This window comes from Corvus brachyrhynchos, unplaced genomic scaffold (assembly GCF_000691975.1).
Source record: "Corvus brachyrhynchos isolate BGI_N302 unplaced genomic scaffold, ASM69197v1 scaffold83, whole genome shotgun sequence".
NCBI lineage: Eukaryota > Metazoa > Chordata > Aves > Passeriformes > Corvidae > Corvus > Corvus brachyrhynchos.
In genome coordinates, this window is record NW_008238464.1 from 1,980,693 (window position 1) to 1,998,254 (window position 17,562).

Consider the following 17,562-nt stretch of genomic DNA (forward strand, 5'->3'; position numbering starts at 1 on the left):
CTTTCTTTGCAGTCCTACTCTGTTGAACTCTGCTACATAAATACAGGCAGTAATGCACAGCCCTCCCACAGAAACACTCGAAGGTCCTGAATAACCCATGACTAGCAGGGAGCTTTGCACCACACTGCTCTTGTTGTGAAGTTCTTCCTGTTTAACATGGGAAAACATTCTTTATTTGTGGGGAAGGTCATTGCAGGGATGAATTGATCTGTGTCCTCTTGTAAATGCAGCATGAACATCAGGGAAAGAAAACATCTACAACTGGCTCGTACTTACAAGTACTCAAGTGCTGTGATTGCTAACTGGCTTCTCAAGCAGTGCAATTCTTCAGTGAAGTCGATAAATGGTAGAGGAGTATCAACACACTTAATTCTGCACTTATGTCTGCAGCGTCTTCGGGCGCATCCTGAAACGGTGGCGGAAGAAGTCTGGACCCTTTTGCTAATGCATTCAATCCCTCCTTCCCTTTTTATCTAAAAAGCATCTTTGACTGTGCTTTTATTTTCATTTCTGCCTTTCTGGGCCAGAATTGAACACCCTGGGAAGCAGAGAAAAAAAATCGGAATTCTACTCTTAGTCCTGCAACAGTTCAAAAGGCTCCACTGCAGCCAGGGGCATGTGGCATTATGCCTCTGAGGAAAAGCACTTACTCAGATGTCCTCTAAATGCTTTTCTCTCCTCATGAGATACTGTTTCCCGTCTACTGTCCCACAGATCCAGATATGTGGTATTTCCAGAGGAAGCATGCACTCATAATGACTACCTTCCCTATTTAGTTTACACTGGACCTTCTGTTCTCAAATGAGACGTATCAGCACATGAACGTGCATCTTCAATGTTAAACTGGAATGGAACTGCTTATTATACATGCATCTTCTTAAAAGAGGCTGATTTTGATCAAATTATCAACATTGAGGCCAAACTATGAACAGTTTTTTCAGGGAGAGGAAAGAGTTGTGGGGTGTTTTTGTTTTCCATTAATATGTGGGGATAGAGCTGATAGGCGAAAAAAAGATTGCAGATTTAAAGGACACTTGCTAGCGTGTGTGCCAGATGCTGATAGCTATATATAGCCACTCAAAGGAGAGTGACTGCAGAGAGTATCTTATCCAGGCAAATAGGAATTCGCCTGAGTAAGATCAGGGCAAAAATAAAAAAAAAACAATAAAAAAAAAACCAACCCCAAACTCACCCTTTAATCTATGGTGCATTACTTCTGCTGCAGAAGAAGTTGTGTAAGTACTCCGTGCAGTGAATAAGAAAGAACATGTCCTCATGATGACCTCACCTACATTTCACATAAATGCATTTCCAAATTTAACAAAACCAAATCTTCCCTTTTACCATTAGACTGATAGTCATTCTTGAATACAACCTCTATTTCTTTGCTCCATAACCCTTAAGAGAAGTAAGCAAAGGACAATAGATAAGGCTTCTTCAATGTAATAAAAAAGCAGCATGCAGCCTATGAGATGAAATTCAAAAACAGAACTTGGATATAAAGGACATGATTTGCCATCCTAGGTTTTTCTTATTGTTTCACTCAAGAACATTTTAGAAAAGAGAGGCACTTGATTTCCCTGCCTCTTTTCCTCTATACCCTGGTATCAAATTTTTCTTCCCTTTTATCCAATACAGTGGGTTTTTACCTACAGTAATATAATTTCTAAGTAGTTCAAAATGTGAAATAGCAGTACTTGAGATGACGAGCTATCATTTCTACAGAGCACTATGATAATTTTGGAACGACCAGGAGGTTGGGTATGGATTCTAATTAACACTGATGAACCTGGCTACTAAAGATTAAATTCCCAAATGAGTAAATGCTACCTTTCTACACACAGGTCTATCCAAATTATTCTCATCAAAACAATTAAAAAAATTTATAAGCTTCAGTCTGTGTCAAGGTATTGAAGGCTTTCCAAAACTGATTAAAAATATAAAATGAGGTATTGAACTGCATTAAAAATCAACCTTTTTCATGTATTGAAAAGTAATGGTCTATAATTGTATTCAAGAGATCTTATTTCCAGTGAATAATAATTGTACTGCAGCCATCTCTGTGCCCTGTTTCTCTGAAAACCTCATGGAATGTACACAAGAGGGTTTTGTATCCTGCTGATGACACTGACACACATACTTTGTGTGACACTGCATCTTATTCTCCAGTCCTTTACTTCATTATGTGTTTATTTTTTCACTGATGGTTCTTTCAAACTGGTATACACAAATGGAAGTGCATAGGTATCACAGAACAGTTTGGATTGGAAGGGATATTAAACATAATCTAACTTCAACCCCACTAGCATGGGCAGGGACGCCTTCCACTAGACCACATTTCTCAAAGCCCCATCCAACCTGGCCTTGAACACTTCCAGAGATGGGGCATCCACAGCTTCTCTGGACATCCCTTTCTAGTGTTTCACTACCCTCAGAGTAAAGAATTTCTTCCTAATATCTAATCTAGACCTACCCTCCTTCAGCTTCAAGTCATTACATCTTGTCCTATCACTACACGCCCTTGTAAAAAGTCCCTCCCCAGATTTCTTGTCGGCTCCCTTTAGGTCCTGGAAGGTGCCATAAGGTCTCACTGGAGAGTCTTCTCTTCTCCAGGCTGAACAGCCCCAACTCTCCCAGCCTGTCTGCACAGGAGAGGTGCTCCAGCCCTCTGATCTGCTCGGTGTCCCTCCTCTGGATTCACTACAGCAGGTCCCCATCCTTCTTATGTTGGGGGCCCCAGAACTCGTATTAGATAAACTGTTAAGACTCTGGCAAGGGGGGATACCAGCTCCTGAGTAAGGGGAGGGATAACCTTAGCAACAATACACGCTGGATGCTAGCTGGCTGGACGTGAGCTCTTCAGAGAAGGACCTGGGGGTTCTGGTGGACAACAAACTGACCAGGAGCCAGAGAGGCCTCACACTGCTGTCTACATGAACCCCTAGAGCACAGTGACTGCCCTATCTAGCCCACCTCAGCCACGCACCTTTTATTTTAGCAGACACAGAGCTTCATTTCACCACCAGCACTTCAGGTACCCTACCCAAGCCCTCTGCCCCTCTCCTTTCCTGGTTGCTCTTAAGCAGCTTTCTGCCACTCTCGTTTCTGTTTCCATGTAGCTTCCAGGCACTGCTGTAGCCTCCTTGTCAGCCTGCTTTCTCTCACAATCATCCTGTATGTAATTTCTACTCTTCCCACTGTCACTGGGGATACTAGGGTCTTTCCTGGCCAACACCTTTAGCCTCACTCTGAACAACAGAGGCCTCATTTTGCCTGCAAACATTCACAGGACCATGGCACCTTTTGTGCTGCAAGTAGCTTAAAACTTCCGGCCCTAAGAAAGGATGGCAAACATTTGATGCAAAGGAGAAAATTTATGAGTTTAAAAGCGGAAATTTTAAAAAAAGATGGGAATTCTTACACAAGTCTACCAGAAGACTTATGATACAGATAATAGGAATGGAAAAACATTTTGAAATTAAAAGAAGTACGACTGAAAATCAAAGGGCGGGTGTATTAGGTAACACTGAATAAAATACTTTCAGTCTTGGCCAATATTTCTCCCTGTGGCAATATCAGTGGGTTACAAGTTTCCACTTGTGCCACTTGGGATGGAAAAAGTTAGAACAAAGAAAATATTAGGATAAATGAAAAAAAGCTGGTCCATTGTCTTTCATTGATCTTTCAGATCTAAACATTGTCTTTCATTAGCTCCAGTTTCAAATCCCAACACCAATAGTACCTACTATTTTTCTTCTTAGAAATTTGTCATCATTTTTCATAATAATCTTTTTAAACCACCAGACAATGGTTTTGGTCCATATCCTTCAACTTCAGTTAAATGTTTATATTCTATATTTGTTATCAAATGCTTTTTCATTAATACTGCATCACATAAAATCTGTGAGAAATTGGTGAATATTTTAGTAGGTAACCTGCAGTCTACTCTGTCCTACTACAGTCTACACTGCCATCAGTATCTAAATGAGTTAGTTTGAAGTGATCTCAGCTATGTCTCCAAGTCTAGAAACTGCAGTATAAACTTATGCAGCAGCATGGATTACATACGACAAATTTAATCTTTCTTTCGGGGGTTAGGCAAACTGGGAATGCAAACGGTAAATCCTGAATTTCAGACAAACAAATGATTGCCTATCAGAACTCTTTCCAAACTAGTCCTTAGAGTATTGCATACATGCAAAGGGGGGAAATTTGAAAGAGTCAGATAATTGCCACAGGCATCTTTAATTCTAACAACACTTCCCACTTGCAGATAGAAGCACAAGTCTGAAAGAGGTAATAATAGCTAAATGGATATTAGTATCTGCCATTACCTGATCTATCTGCAGAATTACAGCAGTTCGTGAATGCTAAATTTGCTTATAAAACCTGGCTTAAAAGCCTAAAACAACCTCTTTTCAGGAACAACATATCACCTGCATGTTGTTTGGAACTGATGGAACTTTCACTCAGAGAAAAATCACAGAAGTAGTTGCTTCCAGAGAGATTTCTTTCCCAAACCAAATCCAAGGGGGAATACAAGAGTCAACTCCATTTCTGAAAAGCAGGCATTAAGAGGCCAGAGAACTCTACCAAAAATTAGCTTTTCCCTCACCTTTAACAATGCCAGAAACAAAATTTTAAGACTTAAAACATCTCAAGATGCACCACAGCTGTGAAAAAAGAGCAAAGAACCATTGCCTCTTCTCTGAGAAAGACACAGTGATTCAGTCAAATAGAGTCTGATATAAATACTGTAAATTGTTAAAGTCATGGGAGCTCTATCAATTTGCACAAGAGGATGATGTGACCATCTTCATATTGGCATACAGGCCTTTGAATACACCCTTGAACAATAAATCACCCTTTATTCTGCCAAAACGAATCACTTCCTTCCCATCAAAAAAGACCAAAGAGTCAAAAACCAGAAAATCTCAAAGTGGTAAAGCAAAGTGTCCTCCTGGCATAAGAGGAGAAAATATACATGTGAAATAAATGAATATACACTAAGTCCAATCAGACATATTTTATATCTATTGCTGATAAATAAATGTTGTCTAAAAGCTTTTTCAGACATGTTCTCATACTTGTAGCATGGCCAGGTGTATTGGGTCAACCCATTACACCAGGTTTCTACAGATAGAAATTCTTTAAGAAGGAAACCACAGTCTTCTCAGAAATTAGCTTGAAACACAAACAGATACTATGAACTAAAATGAGAGTATCATTGCTGTATTCTTCTCTATTCCACAGCTTTCATATTGTACAGGTAATTTATTTAGATTGTGAAACTACTTCGACATTGAGGATGGCAGAACTACTTCTGGTCACATGCACTTCATTTAATCTTTGCCAAAGAGAAAGCAATCAATGAAATATGAACAGTAAGAAGCAATACACCTGCCTAGGGAAAAAAAAAATCCAGACTTTATGGAGGAGCACTCAGGAAAGAGTCAGTGAAATAATAAATACTACTAGAAAATGTGCCATTGTGGGAAGTGTTTGGGTCCTGAAGACAGTGAGCATTTTGCTGTTGAGATATCTTTAAATTACTGTGAGGCTGCTCTTTGCAATATACTACGTCAATGTTACCAAAAAAATCAACATGCAAACCAATATGTTAAAAACATGTAAAGAGGCAGGTGCAGTAAGGCATCATCCATCCATCCAGCTATGGGAGTATGTCATAAGAAGTATAAAAACACTTACTTCTTCTTGCTTAGGAATGCTGAACTTGGTGATCTTTGACTTGGTCCTGGCCGAATCAGGCTTGCTGGAAGGCACTCCCCTATACGACTTGGTCGTCTCTGCTGGTAACTTCAGCTTTGGAGACTCATCAGGAGCCTGGTCTTGACCATCCATTGGCCTTACATAAGCTGTTGGCTTCTGCTGACCCAGACTGGGCTTTGAAGCAAGGGAGGGTGGGAAGTTTTGGACGCAGTGTGCCCCACCATGCTTTGCTGGCCTCTCTTGGACTTGAGTTCCTCCTTCTGAGCTACAACTGAGCTTTGCTGGCTGCTGCACTCTATTGATGTTGTCTCCTAATGTGGCCCTCAGCGAGCTTTGCTGGGCAGTATTGGAGGAGGAGGAGGAAGAAGAGGTGGAGGAGGCAGAGGAGGAGGAGGAGAAGGAGGAGGAGGAGGAGGAGGAGGAAGAGGAGGAAGAAGAAGAGGAGGAGGAGGAGGAGGTGGGACTTGATGCATAGCGTTTTAGTTTCTCCAAATTGGATTTTTGGTTTGCCAGTTTGAAGTCACCCTTGTGTGACTCCAGCGACCGGTGTCCGTGTTTGCTTGCTCTCTGCTGGCCTTCTGAAGCGCCATTATGCCCGGCCTTCTGCCAGCCCATTGTGGTACTTTTGCTCTGCTGGGCAGCTAGAGATGCTGGTGTGGAAGAAGTAGTGCTGGAAATGGGAGGAGGAGGTGGTGGTCTCGAGTCTGCGGTAAGATGTTCATCAGGCTTGGGGAGAGGTGTCTGAGGAACCCCAGGTTTTGGAACCCCAACGAGATGGCTCTGGTTTGACCGGTCAGTTAACAAGTCTTTCATTTCATCATAGTTGCCCAAGGTATTCTGGATGCGATTGGAAAGCTCATCCCCCTTGTTAGTCTGCAAAACAAAAATCGAGTGTTCTGCAACAGTCAACATAAGAAAAACAAAACTCCCTTCATGCTTCTGCTGAAATCCTTACTGAAGTAAGACTGCCTTATGCAGCAGTGTTGAGGGATGAAATCGAAAATCCTTATTGTCTCTGAAGACACTTGTCAACATCTTAAATCTACCCTGAACTGGAAAAGCTATAAAGGGCCTTAGAGTATATAAAAAAAGAAATCTATCACTGATACCATGCTGTAGTTAAAGTATATTACCTGGAAACTGGAAAATTTATTACTGCAACTGCACAGAATGGTTTGGATTAAATCTGACCATGATAAAACTTTTCCTGTAGCCCAATGCAAGCTCTCCTTCCGTCATGAATGAAAGCACTGCATTCCAAATTTCTTCCCCTGCCTGCATAAGTTTTCATAACCATCCAGGAAGCCACACAACATCCCATGCAAGCACTGAATGGATTTGTCAGTGTAAGCCAGCCAAATGCTCTGAGGTGACTTGAAAACAGCTTGTGGGAAATGGGAAAAGTACAGATTATGTCCCTTCTTTGAAAATGCTCTGACAGGGTGCTCATTCCACGGCACTCTCCTCTTGTAAAAAAAAAAAGGTGAAGAGAACCCTTGCCAAATTCTTCAAATTTCTCAGTGCTTGCTGTGCATAGCAGGGGGAATACAGCCACCCTTCCTCCCCTTTAAGATTAATTATTGTCTTAAAAATGACCCATTTACTTCCTGACTGAAAAGGCAGAAGCTTCACAAAGAAATAAAACAAGCAAATAAAAAATACTGGAAAAGATTGAAAATTCTTGCTTTAAAAAGACACTGTAAGCAAAAGGTTGTATCATTAGCATTTTTACAGCAGAGATTTTTTGAACCCTGCCAAGATTCAGGCATGTGATGTCCTTTGCTTTACGTTTTCAGAGGAAGACAGTAAGGAGGCAGTGGAGTTCTCCTTTCTATCTTCCAGACATGAAGTCTGAATGGGAAAACTCCTGTTGGTTTCAGAAGGCCAAGCTTTCATCTCAAGACTCTCTGTTTTAGAGGAAAACAGAAAGAAGGAGAAAGAAGGAAGTATAGGAAGTGGAGAAGATCCTCTTAAATTTACACTAAAAAACCACAAAAGATGTAGCAACCACATCAGTTACTCTGGAAAACTGGGGTATGTAAGGGAAGGTATTTAAGGGAAACTCCCCAGTCTGGAATTGTTTTTTTTTAGGGTTTCCTAGTACAAAACCTGAACCCAGACAAAAATGCACAGTAAATGAGTGCTGTGATTGCCACATGCAAACTTTTAGAGGACTACAGTGGAGGTATTCTTATATCTAACAGTAGAAGCAGTCCTGTTTTGCTTAAAGTTTTTCCCTGCAAATTTCAAGGGCACTACCTTGCAACATGTAAAATACATTACACCTAGCCTTCTGATATGTTTTTGTTACTCTGCTAACAGAGCTGAATATATATCAGTAATATATACTGAAGGGGAGGAGGAAGGGAAGAACTCAGAAGTCTTGCATTCAAAACATTGCATTGGAATCTTGGAGTGAGATGGCTCAAGGCTCAACCACAACAGCCTGATCTTCCCTCTGAACATGAGGCTGTTACTGTCACAAAGACAATAACCTGCTATAGAAAAAAATTTGAAGCATCGACTCACAGATTGCAACCTGCTTTAAAAAAGGGTGTTCCTTCACTTCACAGGAATCACATCAATGTCCTAAAGAAGAGGAAACTATTAATGAGGCTAATGATGCAGGAAGCACCACATATATCTGAAGAGAAAGAAGGCTGGAGATACACTCACGTGTCTCCTAAAGTCAATGAAATAACTTCTACACTTGGGCATCTCCTTGACCAGCAGAACTGTGTTCCAGAACACATAGAAAATTTTCCTTTTACCCAGTGCATCTCTTTATGCTTCCACTGGATCCTCCACCTTGTGTAGATACCTTGTAGAGAAGTGTTTTTTCAGCTTCCCTCTATGGAGAGAAATCTGCCCTTGGGCCTGTACTCATTATGATTCAGCCAGAGTGTGTATGAGGTTTCTTTCTCTGCCAGGAGCATGGCAACGATGACCACCAAATGGAATGGGGCCCCTGGCACCCACAAGTCTCCCACAGCATAAACATCTTGTGAGGACAGCTCTCTACCTGTCTGCCTCTAACTCCATGAACACAAACAAATCTGTGTGCAGGTTTTGCCCCTAAAAGTCCAACTTCCCTAAAAGGTCTATTTTTCCTGATGGCTGCTGTGTGGATGGAAAGGAAATAAAAGCTTCATTGCAGATTATCTGTAGACTACCAGTAGCTCAGAGAAGTCATTAGCTTGTCTTCTACATGGATGTGATGTGAAGGTCACGCATAGACATCTCATATTGAGACATCCCAGATAAGAATAACAGCAGCAGACTGGTATCATGGCATATGCTGACAACTGGTCTGTTTTGTTTATTCCTTCAGAAAACACTGGGGACAACTTCAGGTGAGATATTGTGTTGAGCTCATCTCATACAGGAGGGCTCACCTACATCCTCTTGGGAACATGATGGGATCTGAGGTAACTTGTTACGAGCTTTAGTTTGTCCTATTACTTTATCTGAAATATTGCTGGCCTTATTTAAGCATTCCCACAGGGAAAACATGGTCAGAAAATGAATAAGTAGGAAAAGCATTTTGTGCAAATATGTCTAACTTACAGTGCTCTGATATTCTTCTGCAATGCAAGACAAATCCAAGCATTTGAAAATGGCAACATATAACACTTCTAAAAATAAACCGGATGGCTGCATGGAATGCCATCAGAATTTTTTTCTTCACTAAAAGTACCTACATAGTTAACGAAGCAAGGTATTCTGTCCAGAAAATATCCAGAACTAATTTCCTACTTTTTCACCCCCCTGTAAAAGAGATTTTATGTAAAAGAGACTGGATTTCCTGTAATCCTTCATAGAGGGTTGCTATGGATACTTAGAACAGGATAAGGGTCAATCTGAAGAGTCAGAATTTTTGAGAAAATTCAATGTTACAGCAGTAGTGATACATGTCAAGGTGAGAGAGGACATAAGATTTAAGAGATATCCAGTCTGCCTTTGATTTTCAGATATGGTCTTCTGAGTGGCATATCCTTTGGCTCTAGCTCCTGTTTCTCAAGCTGTGAAGAGGAATACCGAATTTAATCAGAGCTTGCAGTCAATGTCTGCTATAACTTCATTACCCTCTGGAAACACCTAAAAGGTGAACACGAGCTTTAAAGGGAGTACGAGAGGGTCCCAGTTTTGCTTTTGCAGAAAGGTTTCCTCTTTTACAGTTAGGCTCTCTCCACCGTAAGATGAAAATGCCCAAGTCACAGCTCTTTCCCCACCCCACTGAAGGTCCACAAATACTTGGATGAGTTCAGAGAGCCCAGTGGTCCACTGCCAGTGTATACATGGCATTGAGAGTATGCCACTGAAAAAGTTTTGATGACCAATACTATCAGAATGACTGATCACCCCAAGCAACTCTGTCACACCAACATAGCTGTGGGTTATACTACTGTCCTGGGCTTTGCCTTTTCCCATGTTTTCTTGACGATGTTAGCTGTAGGATGTATTTCTGGAGCACCTTCTTTACACGTTTGTTCAAAATAGGGACACAGTGTTTAAAGATAAGAAGAAGGAATGGAGCCATTGCTCTGATTGCCTCATAGGATTATCCACTCAGTATCCTCTCTGCTTCTAGAGATGGCAATGATTTTTCATCCATTCCTATTAAAGCTGATGGAATTATACTGTGGTTGCACAGAGGTGCCTTCTGACATCCTAACTCAGAAACTACTGGTGTGTCCATGGCACATCACGTCTGTGTCATGACAGTCAATACACTGGCACAGAAGTAAAAATCAAAGTGAACAAAATATGCCAACGATACCACTTTTGTAAGTGATTTGAGCTTCAGTATTACCAACTTGAGGCACCACAGACAAAATAGTACCAGGGGCCCAGCAAAAGGCCAGGTTCTTTTTGTGTGCAGTCTATTTGACTGGACCAAATGGAAAATCATTAAGTCTTCACTGCAGCACAGCCCTCAAGAAACACCAAGACAAAGCTGTCTTATGCTTTCCAGGCTTTCTTCCATGGATTAGCCCTTGACTAATCTCACGATAGACATCTTCAAGTTGGTCATTGAGGAGTTCAAGACATTTGACATGGTTTCTGAATGCCTTTGTAATGAATCTGAAATCCGGACAGCTGGAGGTCAGCTTCAAGGCAGGCAGAGCTGTGTTCCATCAAGGGACATGGTTTGAAAGTGGTAGATCTTTCTTTTTTATTAGGGACTAAATACAAGCAACAATCTGGAGGAAGAGCAAGCTAAAAGCTGACCCTGGAGCACAAGAATTAAAATGCAAGCATGGAAGTCAAAGCAGAAGCCAGGTGCCAGGTCCCAAATAGATCTCCTGGAAAGAGGCACTAAAGCACCCTAAGCAACAAGGGCAAGTGATGCTGCATTAAAGGAAAGGCTTCACAATGTGGTAGCCGTAACAGTAACTTGGACACTTCTGGAAAGGCGTAGCAGAAAATAGATGATGATGTTTTGATGCATACAGGCAGTCATTGGTTAAACTGAAGGAGAGGAGCAGCCCCTGTGGGATACTGCTCTAATCCTGTTCACAAGGGTTCCATTTTCAAGCTTCTGCAGAGTGTACAAGGCCCTGCTTGACCTTCTAACAGGGAGTGATGAAAGACAGTTGTGCCTCATCAAACTGCTGTTACCATGAGGAACACAGGGAGTTGGGACTCCTAAGCTACTTCTGCCTTCAGTGAGGGAAAAACATGTTTAGCAGACACCATTTCTTATTATTTTGGTAATGCTTATAAGGAAGAAAAAAAGTTATTTCACTACATTAACCTTGGCCAGGGCACAATGTTTAGTGTATTGCTTGATCTTCACACACTATTCTCACACAGTTGTTTTCTTCTAAGTATTGCAAAAAACAGGACACCTTCACCTTCACCTCCTAGTTTTAATTCCATCTCAAATATTGCTGGGATATTTCTAGTTTATTTCACTCTTCTGTGCTGCTGAACACTAGAAGAAGCTTTTTACACATATATATATAAATATATATAAAATTTGACTCTCTGTGAATCATGCATGTTCTCTGTGAATTTTGGGAAGCTAGCACTTGTGGGCGGGTGCTGAAACCTGGACAGTGCCTTCTGCAGGCTACATTTTTGTAGTGTGGAATAAATAAATAAACAAAGATTCGCCCAGCTGGGAAGCATCTACCTTGTACGGTTCACTGAAGAGGGAATAGCTCGTGTTAAACGCGCCATTGTCCTGCTGGGCCTCCTGATTTCTCCTTTCCCATTCTTTCCTTCGCAGCACGTTTCTATCTGGCTCATAGACACTGGAGTTAGAGAAAAAAAAAAAAAAGATAAATAGTTTTTTTAGAGTTAAAAATTAGAGGGCAACATATAAACCAGCATGCATTTAAAAGTTAAGAACTCTGTTTTGCAGACAGATGGCAAAAATAAGCACAAACATGAATCAGACGAATGCCAGTTCAAGTAGGCTGGGGAGGTTGAGGTCTCTGGGAATGCTGGTGCTTTCTGCACACAGAGAATAGATAATTAAATTCCTACAGAAAAATAAAAGAGAAATCACATGGCAGGATCTAGTCTGTACAGAACTTCTCTGCTTGCAATGTGACAAAGGAAATATCTAAGCAACTTTGACAAAGACTAAAAGTTCTCTTAAGGCAGATAGTAATTACAGCAGTGAGTAAATAGAAATTATGAACACATTCCCACTTATGACATATCCTCTGAGTGTTGTATGAAAATGCTCCTTTTTTTCACATGGATGTGTTTCTGTAGCGATTCTTTCATTAACTAGCTCCCTAAAGAGCTGTTAAAACTATATGCTGTAGTGGTTTCCACAGTTAGGTTGCTTCTTCTGATCTCTGCTTATCAGCTAAGTTGTGAAACTACTACTGAAACAATTCCTCTTTCTGATGGATTTGACACTACCACAACCACAGAACATGAATAAATGAATAGTGACACAACAGTGTATGTATGGCTAGTAGAGTGTAGCCAGAGAGAGAATAATAAATCACTGCATTACGCAACAGTATTAATTTTTAGAAATTAACAACTTTAGCTCCGATATAGACATTCAGAATAAAAATTAACTTTTTTATTTTCATAATTCCAGTTTAATACATGATAACATAAACCAGAGAATCCTTATTTTGAATTTCCACAGACCAACCTTTCAGGCTTGCACATTTCAGCTGATTATGTTTTATTCTCCTCACAAAGGAAGCCAATATGTCTAACAAAGTTAATGTGTTATTTCACGACAATGTAACAAGTATGCTGATTCCTATTTTGCTTAGCTCAGCTAATGTTTTTCTTCTGGCACTGTAAATCTGTAAAGTAGGAATATATATTAATGTCATGTAAGTGCACCATGTGTTAATAAGATAAACGTTGTCTTGCTAACCAGCTTCCCAGTTAGCAAAACATATGTTGCATTGGCTACCCACGTGATGCTACCTAGTATGCCTCAGGCAAGGCAGTCAAAAGGCCAACAGCTATCTGATTCTAATTCGAGACTTGAGAGAGCTGAAAATACACAGGATATGTTAGATGCTATTCGTATTTAAAAACAATGCCTCAACAGTCACTAAATGAACACAAAATCTTTTGCTTGCTTGTTGATGCTGGACTGCAGAGTACCCTTCTGATGGGCCTGAGGGCAGATGCCAGGGGCAAAGCATGGCTCTCAAACACAGGGGTTCATTGTGAAACACAGGGTTTCAGTGCAGCAGGTTGGAGACAGTGTCCAAACACCATCTTGTTTACAACCACTTACAGGTGGTTGAGGGTTTTTGGGTTTTTATCCCATATTTTTCATGAGCATTGCATGATATTCACACCAACATCCTCTCCTTGAAAAGCAGCATAATGAGGAGGCAATCGTAGGGGTGGAGTTTTGGGCATGGAAAATGCCTTCCTCCAAAAAGAAGGGAATGGTGAAGGCCTCTCTCTCTGGGCGTGAGATCACCTGCTGGACATGCTGCACATGCTGCTGAAACCAGAGGCAGAGCAGTTGTTGACCGCTGTGAGAGCAGAGGTCTTCAGTTACTATATCGTGCCATCGAGCCTACTCCCATCAGCTGAGTCAATTAACAACCTGTGTCTAAAGCAGACTTTCTGCCATGCTGAAGAGCTGTTGTTAGGTTGGGTTTTTCTGGAGTTTTAAGGGATCAGGTTATAACTTCATCCTCAGCTACCTGGCCCCATCCAGAATCTCTTGACTCTTTGAGATGCTCTGCATTTGTACTCTAGCCTGCAGCCAAACAGAGATGGGCAGCTTCCCTGAGATTAATTATAATACTACTGGTCTCTACCCAATTTCTAGGAAGTAAACAAGTGCAACATTCTTCACTAGGCCTCATACAAACTTAAAAATTCACTGATGTGATACTCCTAAAGTGGAAGAACATTTTTATCCCTTTATTGGATGGAGATATATTTGATGAAGACATACAAGTCATCAGGTCTCTGAACCCCCTTCTCAAATGAGTTCACTGCTGGCAATGCAATACACAACCTGCAGTAATTCAGAATGATTATGCAAATGTCAGAACCGTGTGACAATGCCTAATAGGCCATCTATAAGCAGTAAGTTAGGAAGAGCTACAAGTCAAGAGTTGTGTTCCTTTGGTAATACCAGATGGCAAAATGTCTAGCATTTGTGAGGCTGCTCCTTATTTGCATGAACATTGCAGCAATCACATTTCCTTGAACGTATGTCACCAAATGTATTTATTTGTTTTGGTTCAAGGAGAATACTGCCAACTGCTATAATTGTCTTTATTGCAAACACTTCATTTAATGGAAAATGATTCTTTTTAATAGATTTCTCCTTTATTTTTTTTAAATTTGCAATTTAAAACAATCCCAGAGGTACACGTACCTTTTAATTGTTTATGGTATGTCTCCTTTCAAGAGCTAAGCCACGAAGAACAAGCTCATGAAAACCTCATGACTTTTTCCTCATCGCAGCATGTGTACATATCTGAGTCATATATGCATATATACGTGTAGTATGCATGCTCAGTTTTGTAAGACTTGGAATCAAAGACCATGCAAACACTCATCTCTCAAAAGTCAGTGTCATTTGTATTTGTTTCATACAGGTCAAATTCCAAAAGGTTGAATTTAAATAGTTTTTAAATGGTACACTGTTATTTTTAAAATGCTGCATCTGTTTCAAATTCATGCTTAAAGGACATGAACCAGAACATGAGCAACAAGTCAAACACTTGCAAAAGTTATATATGAATAAAGGTTGTATTATATAAATTAAGTTACCTCAAATTTGGCACATTGCTTTTTTGATTTATCTCAGCCCTAAGATCTGCCAAGACACATACTGGATATACCAATGAATTGTGCCTAAGTGCCAGTGTCTCAGGCTCAAAGCACTTTCAGCACAACACCACCACCCCAGTCACAGCACCCCTACCTTCTCTGCTTCTTCCAGGATACTTGGAATAATTTCACTCCCAGATATTTGCCAGATCAGATTTCCAATGGATCGTTTAACATCTCAAGAGTAGGTATATTTAATGAATTTTGACCTGTTGTGATACCTTTTGGCAGATTACCTGGGCGGTCCCCAGTCTTTGGCCATGCACAAGGTGAGTGTGGCTCCCTGTGAGACCAGCCTGCAGAGGATAGCCCAGGGTGCTGGTTCCTGATGGGAGGGCGGTAGTGGCACCAGCCTCCCCACAGAAGCACCTGCAGCTTTCTTCATGCTACTCCTGCCATTGAAAGGAACCACTTCCTTTAGTCCTTAATTAGAAATAGACAGAGATGGCTCAGGGGACAGCCTAGGAGCAGAGCAATAATTTTACCTGAAAAACCTGGGGCTGGATTTAATCTCCTACAAAGCCCAAAGAGTTATGTTGTCTCAAGCTAGGCTGAAAGAAATCATATAAAAAGCCTAGAGTTTTAAGCATTGAAAAATTTCCTTTTCTTTCCTTTTTTTTTTTTCCTAAAGCACACTATTCCTGACTCAATTTGCCTCCCTCAGGTATCACTTTTTGGAGCAACTCAAATAAAAAGGTCTCATCTCCATGATGAACGAGGTGGTGACAGCGCACCAACATATCCTCCTGTCCTTCGGTTCAGGAACACCCAAATTTGCATTCAGAGGAAGATGTCCTTTTCCACAAACGAAGCACTGCACCTTCACAGAGGAATTACATGCCTTCGCAGGCGGATGGTGTGCATTAACGATGCTGCTTGACCTTTTCAGAAACCACAAAATTGCAGCATCACGAAGGGGAGATTCTGGAAGGGTACTGTTATTCTGTTACAAGATCACCATCCTCCTAACAGCTGGCATCTTTGAGGCTGTTAAAGACACAGGTAGGTAAATTGAGGGTAAGATTGCTTTCTTGGCATCAGTTTATTTTCTGGAAAAGGAAAGGGGCTGTGACCTAGCCAGCCCTACCAGCATGACAGAGGAAGGCGTTACCATGTGTATACAGAGATGTGGTTGCAGTTTCTGAACTTGTTATCATTGGCAGCAACCTGCAATCTTACCTTTGCCATTCCAGACCCTCCAATATAATTTTCCAGTCCAAAGACTTAGCTCATTATTCTCTGAATCGTGAGGGCCTTGCAACACCCACATACACACTCACCTTCCTTCTCCCTCCCCACGCACATAAATACTGCGATATAAATTTAGCAGGAGTAGCTTGTTTGTTTGCAGTTAATGTTTTACCCAGGAGGCTGATCTCCTTCACCTTGGCAGCTACCTGTGGCACTTAGCACAAAACATTCAGAACCTGAAGTCTAGACATATTAATTACAAAAGCAGAGCTGATGCTTCATGCTAACAGGCAACTATTTCTTAAAATGGCAAACCCACAGCTCCTGTGGGGTCCTGGCAGTCTTTTGCTAGGGAAGACCGAGTTCCCAGGGCCGAGCTTCATTCCCAGATTTTATCAACCCGCCCATTTGTTCTTAATCTGACCCTTCTTCTTCCATAATGAAATTAAAAAGCTCCATCAAAACATCATCAGACTACAACACCCACTCCTGGTGCCACAGGAGTGACACCATCCCCAAGCTGCCAGGTGCAGTCCAGTCCATATCAGTACAGTGTTGATCATGTTCCAAATAAAAAAAACCCCACCTCAGAAACACAACCCATACTGTAAGTGACTAAAAGATATGGGCATTTCAAGAATAAACCTAGACCTGAGAACAAGTTTTCTGCAAGGACACATATATCTTTGAAATTAAATTTTAGCACACGGCCATTTTTGAATTATGAACAAAGTTAGAACTGCTTCAAAGCCATGGAAAACAGGCAATATTTCAAGAAAATAAATTTTAAAATGGTTTACTGATTATTCTCAACATTTCCCCACAAATTTTAATCTGGCACACAAATCAATATACTAAATTTCAGGCTGAAGTGAGGACATTTTCTTAAATATTTAATAGTCTAATTCTCCCCTGAATTACTACATTTATGCCAAAGTAGCTAAATAGAGTAAGTCAAAGGAAAATCTTATACAACACCATAAAAAAGCAGTCCAACCCTGATGCAGGACAGTGATTATGAAACAATTCAGAATGAAAACAGGATTCTGAATTTTAATGTACCATCATTCTTGTATCTCTGCCATATTTTAAAACTCAAAAGGACAAGTCAGACTGAGACCCTGTAAAGGCAACAGCCCCAAACATTTTTAGAAAATAGTTTTAACTCTAATGATTTAATTACAACAATCGAGGTTATCTTGCTTGCTGAATTGCTGTGCTTAGCATAGTAGTGCTATCATTTAATGCCTATTTTCTATTTCACTGTCAATGTCCATGGTTTTTGCTGGCCAATTTCTAGGTACCAGTTCCATTTCCAGGTAAGTATAAATGGTATCTGTTTGG

At 40.8% G+C, this 17,562-nt stretch overlaps 1 protein-coding gene across 1 annotated transcript in view; it reads right to left on the reverse strand.

Annotated features, from left to right (window-relative positions):
* AFF3 (AF4/FMR2 family member 3) overlaps positions 1-17,562 on the reverse strand; it is a 316,401-nt gene that overhangs the window by 254,488 nt on the left and 44,351 nt on the right. The window contains exons 2-3 of the mRNA XM_017736969.1: positions 11,870-11,990; positions 5,710-6,603 (exon numbers count right to left, since the gene is read on the reverse strand). Of these exons, the coding sequence (XP_017592458.1) occupies positions 5,710-6,603; positions 11,870-11,990 (1,015 nt within the window). The remainder of the gene's footprint in view (positions 1-5,709; positions 6,604-11,869; positions 11,991-17,562) is intronic.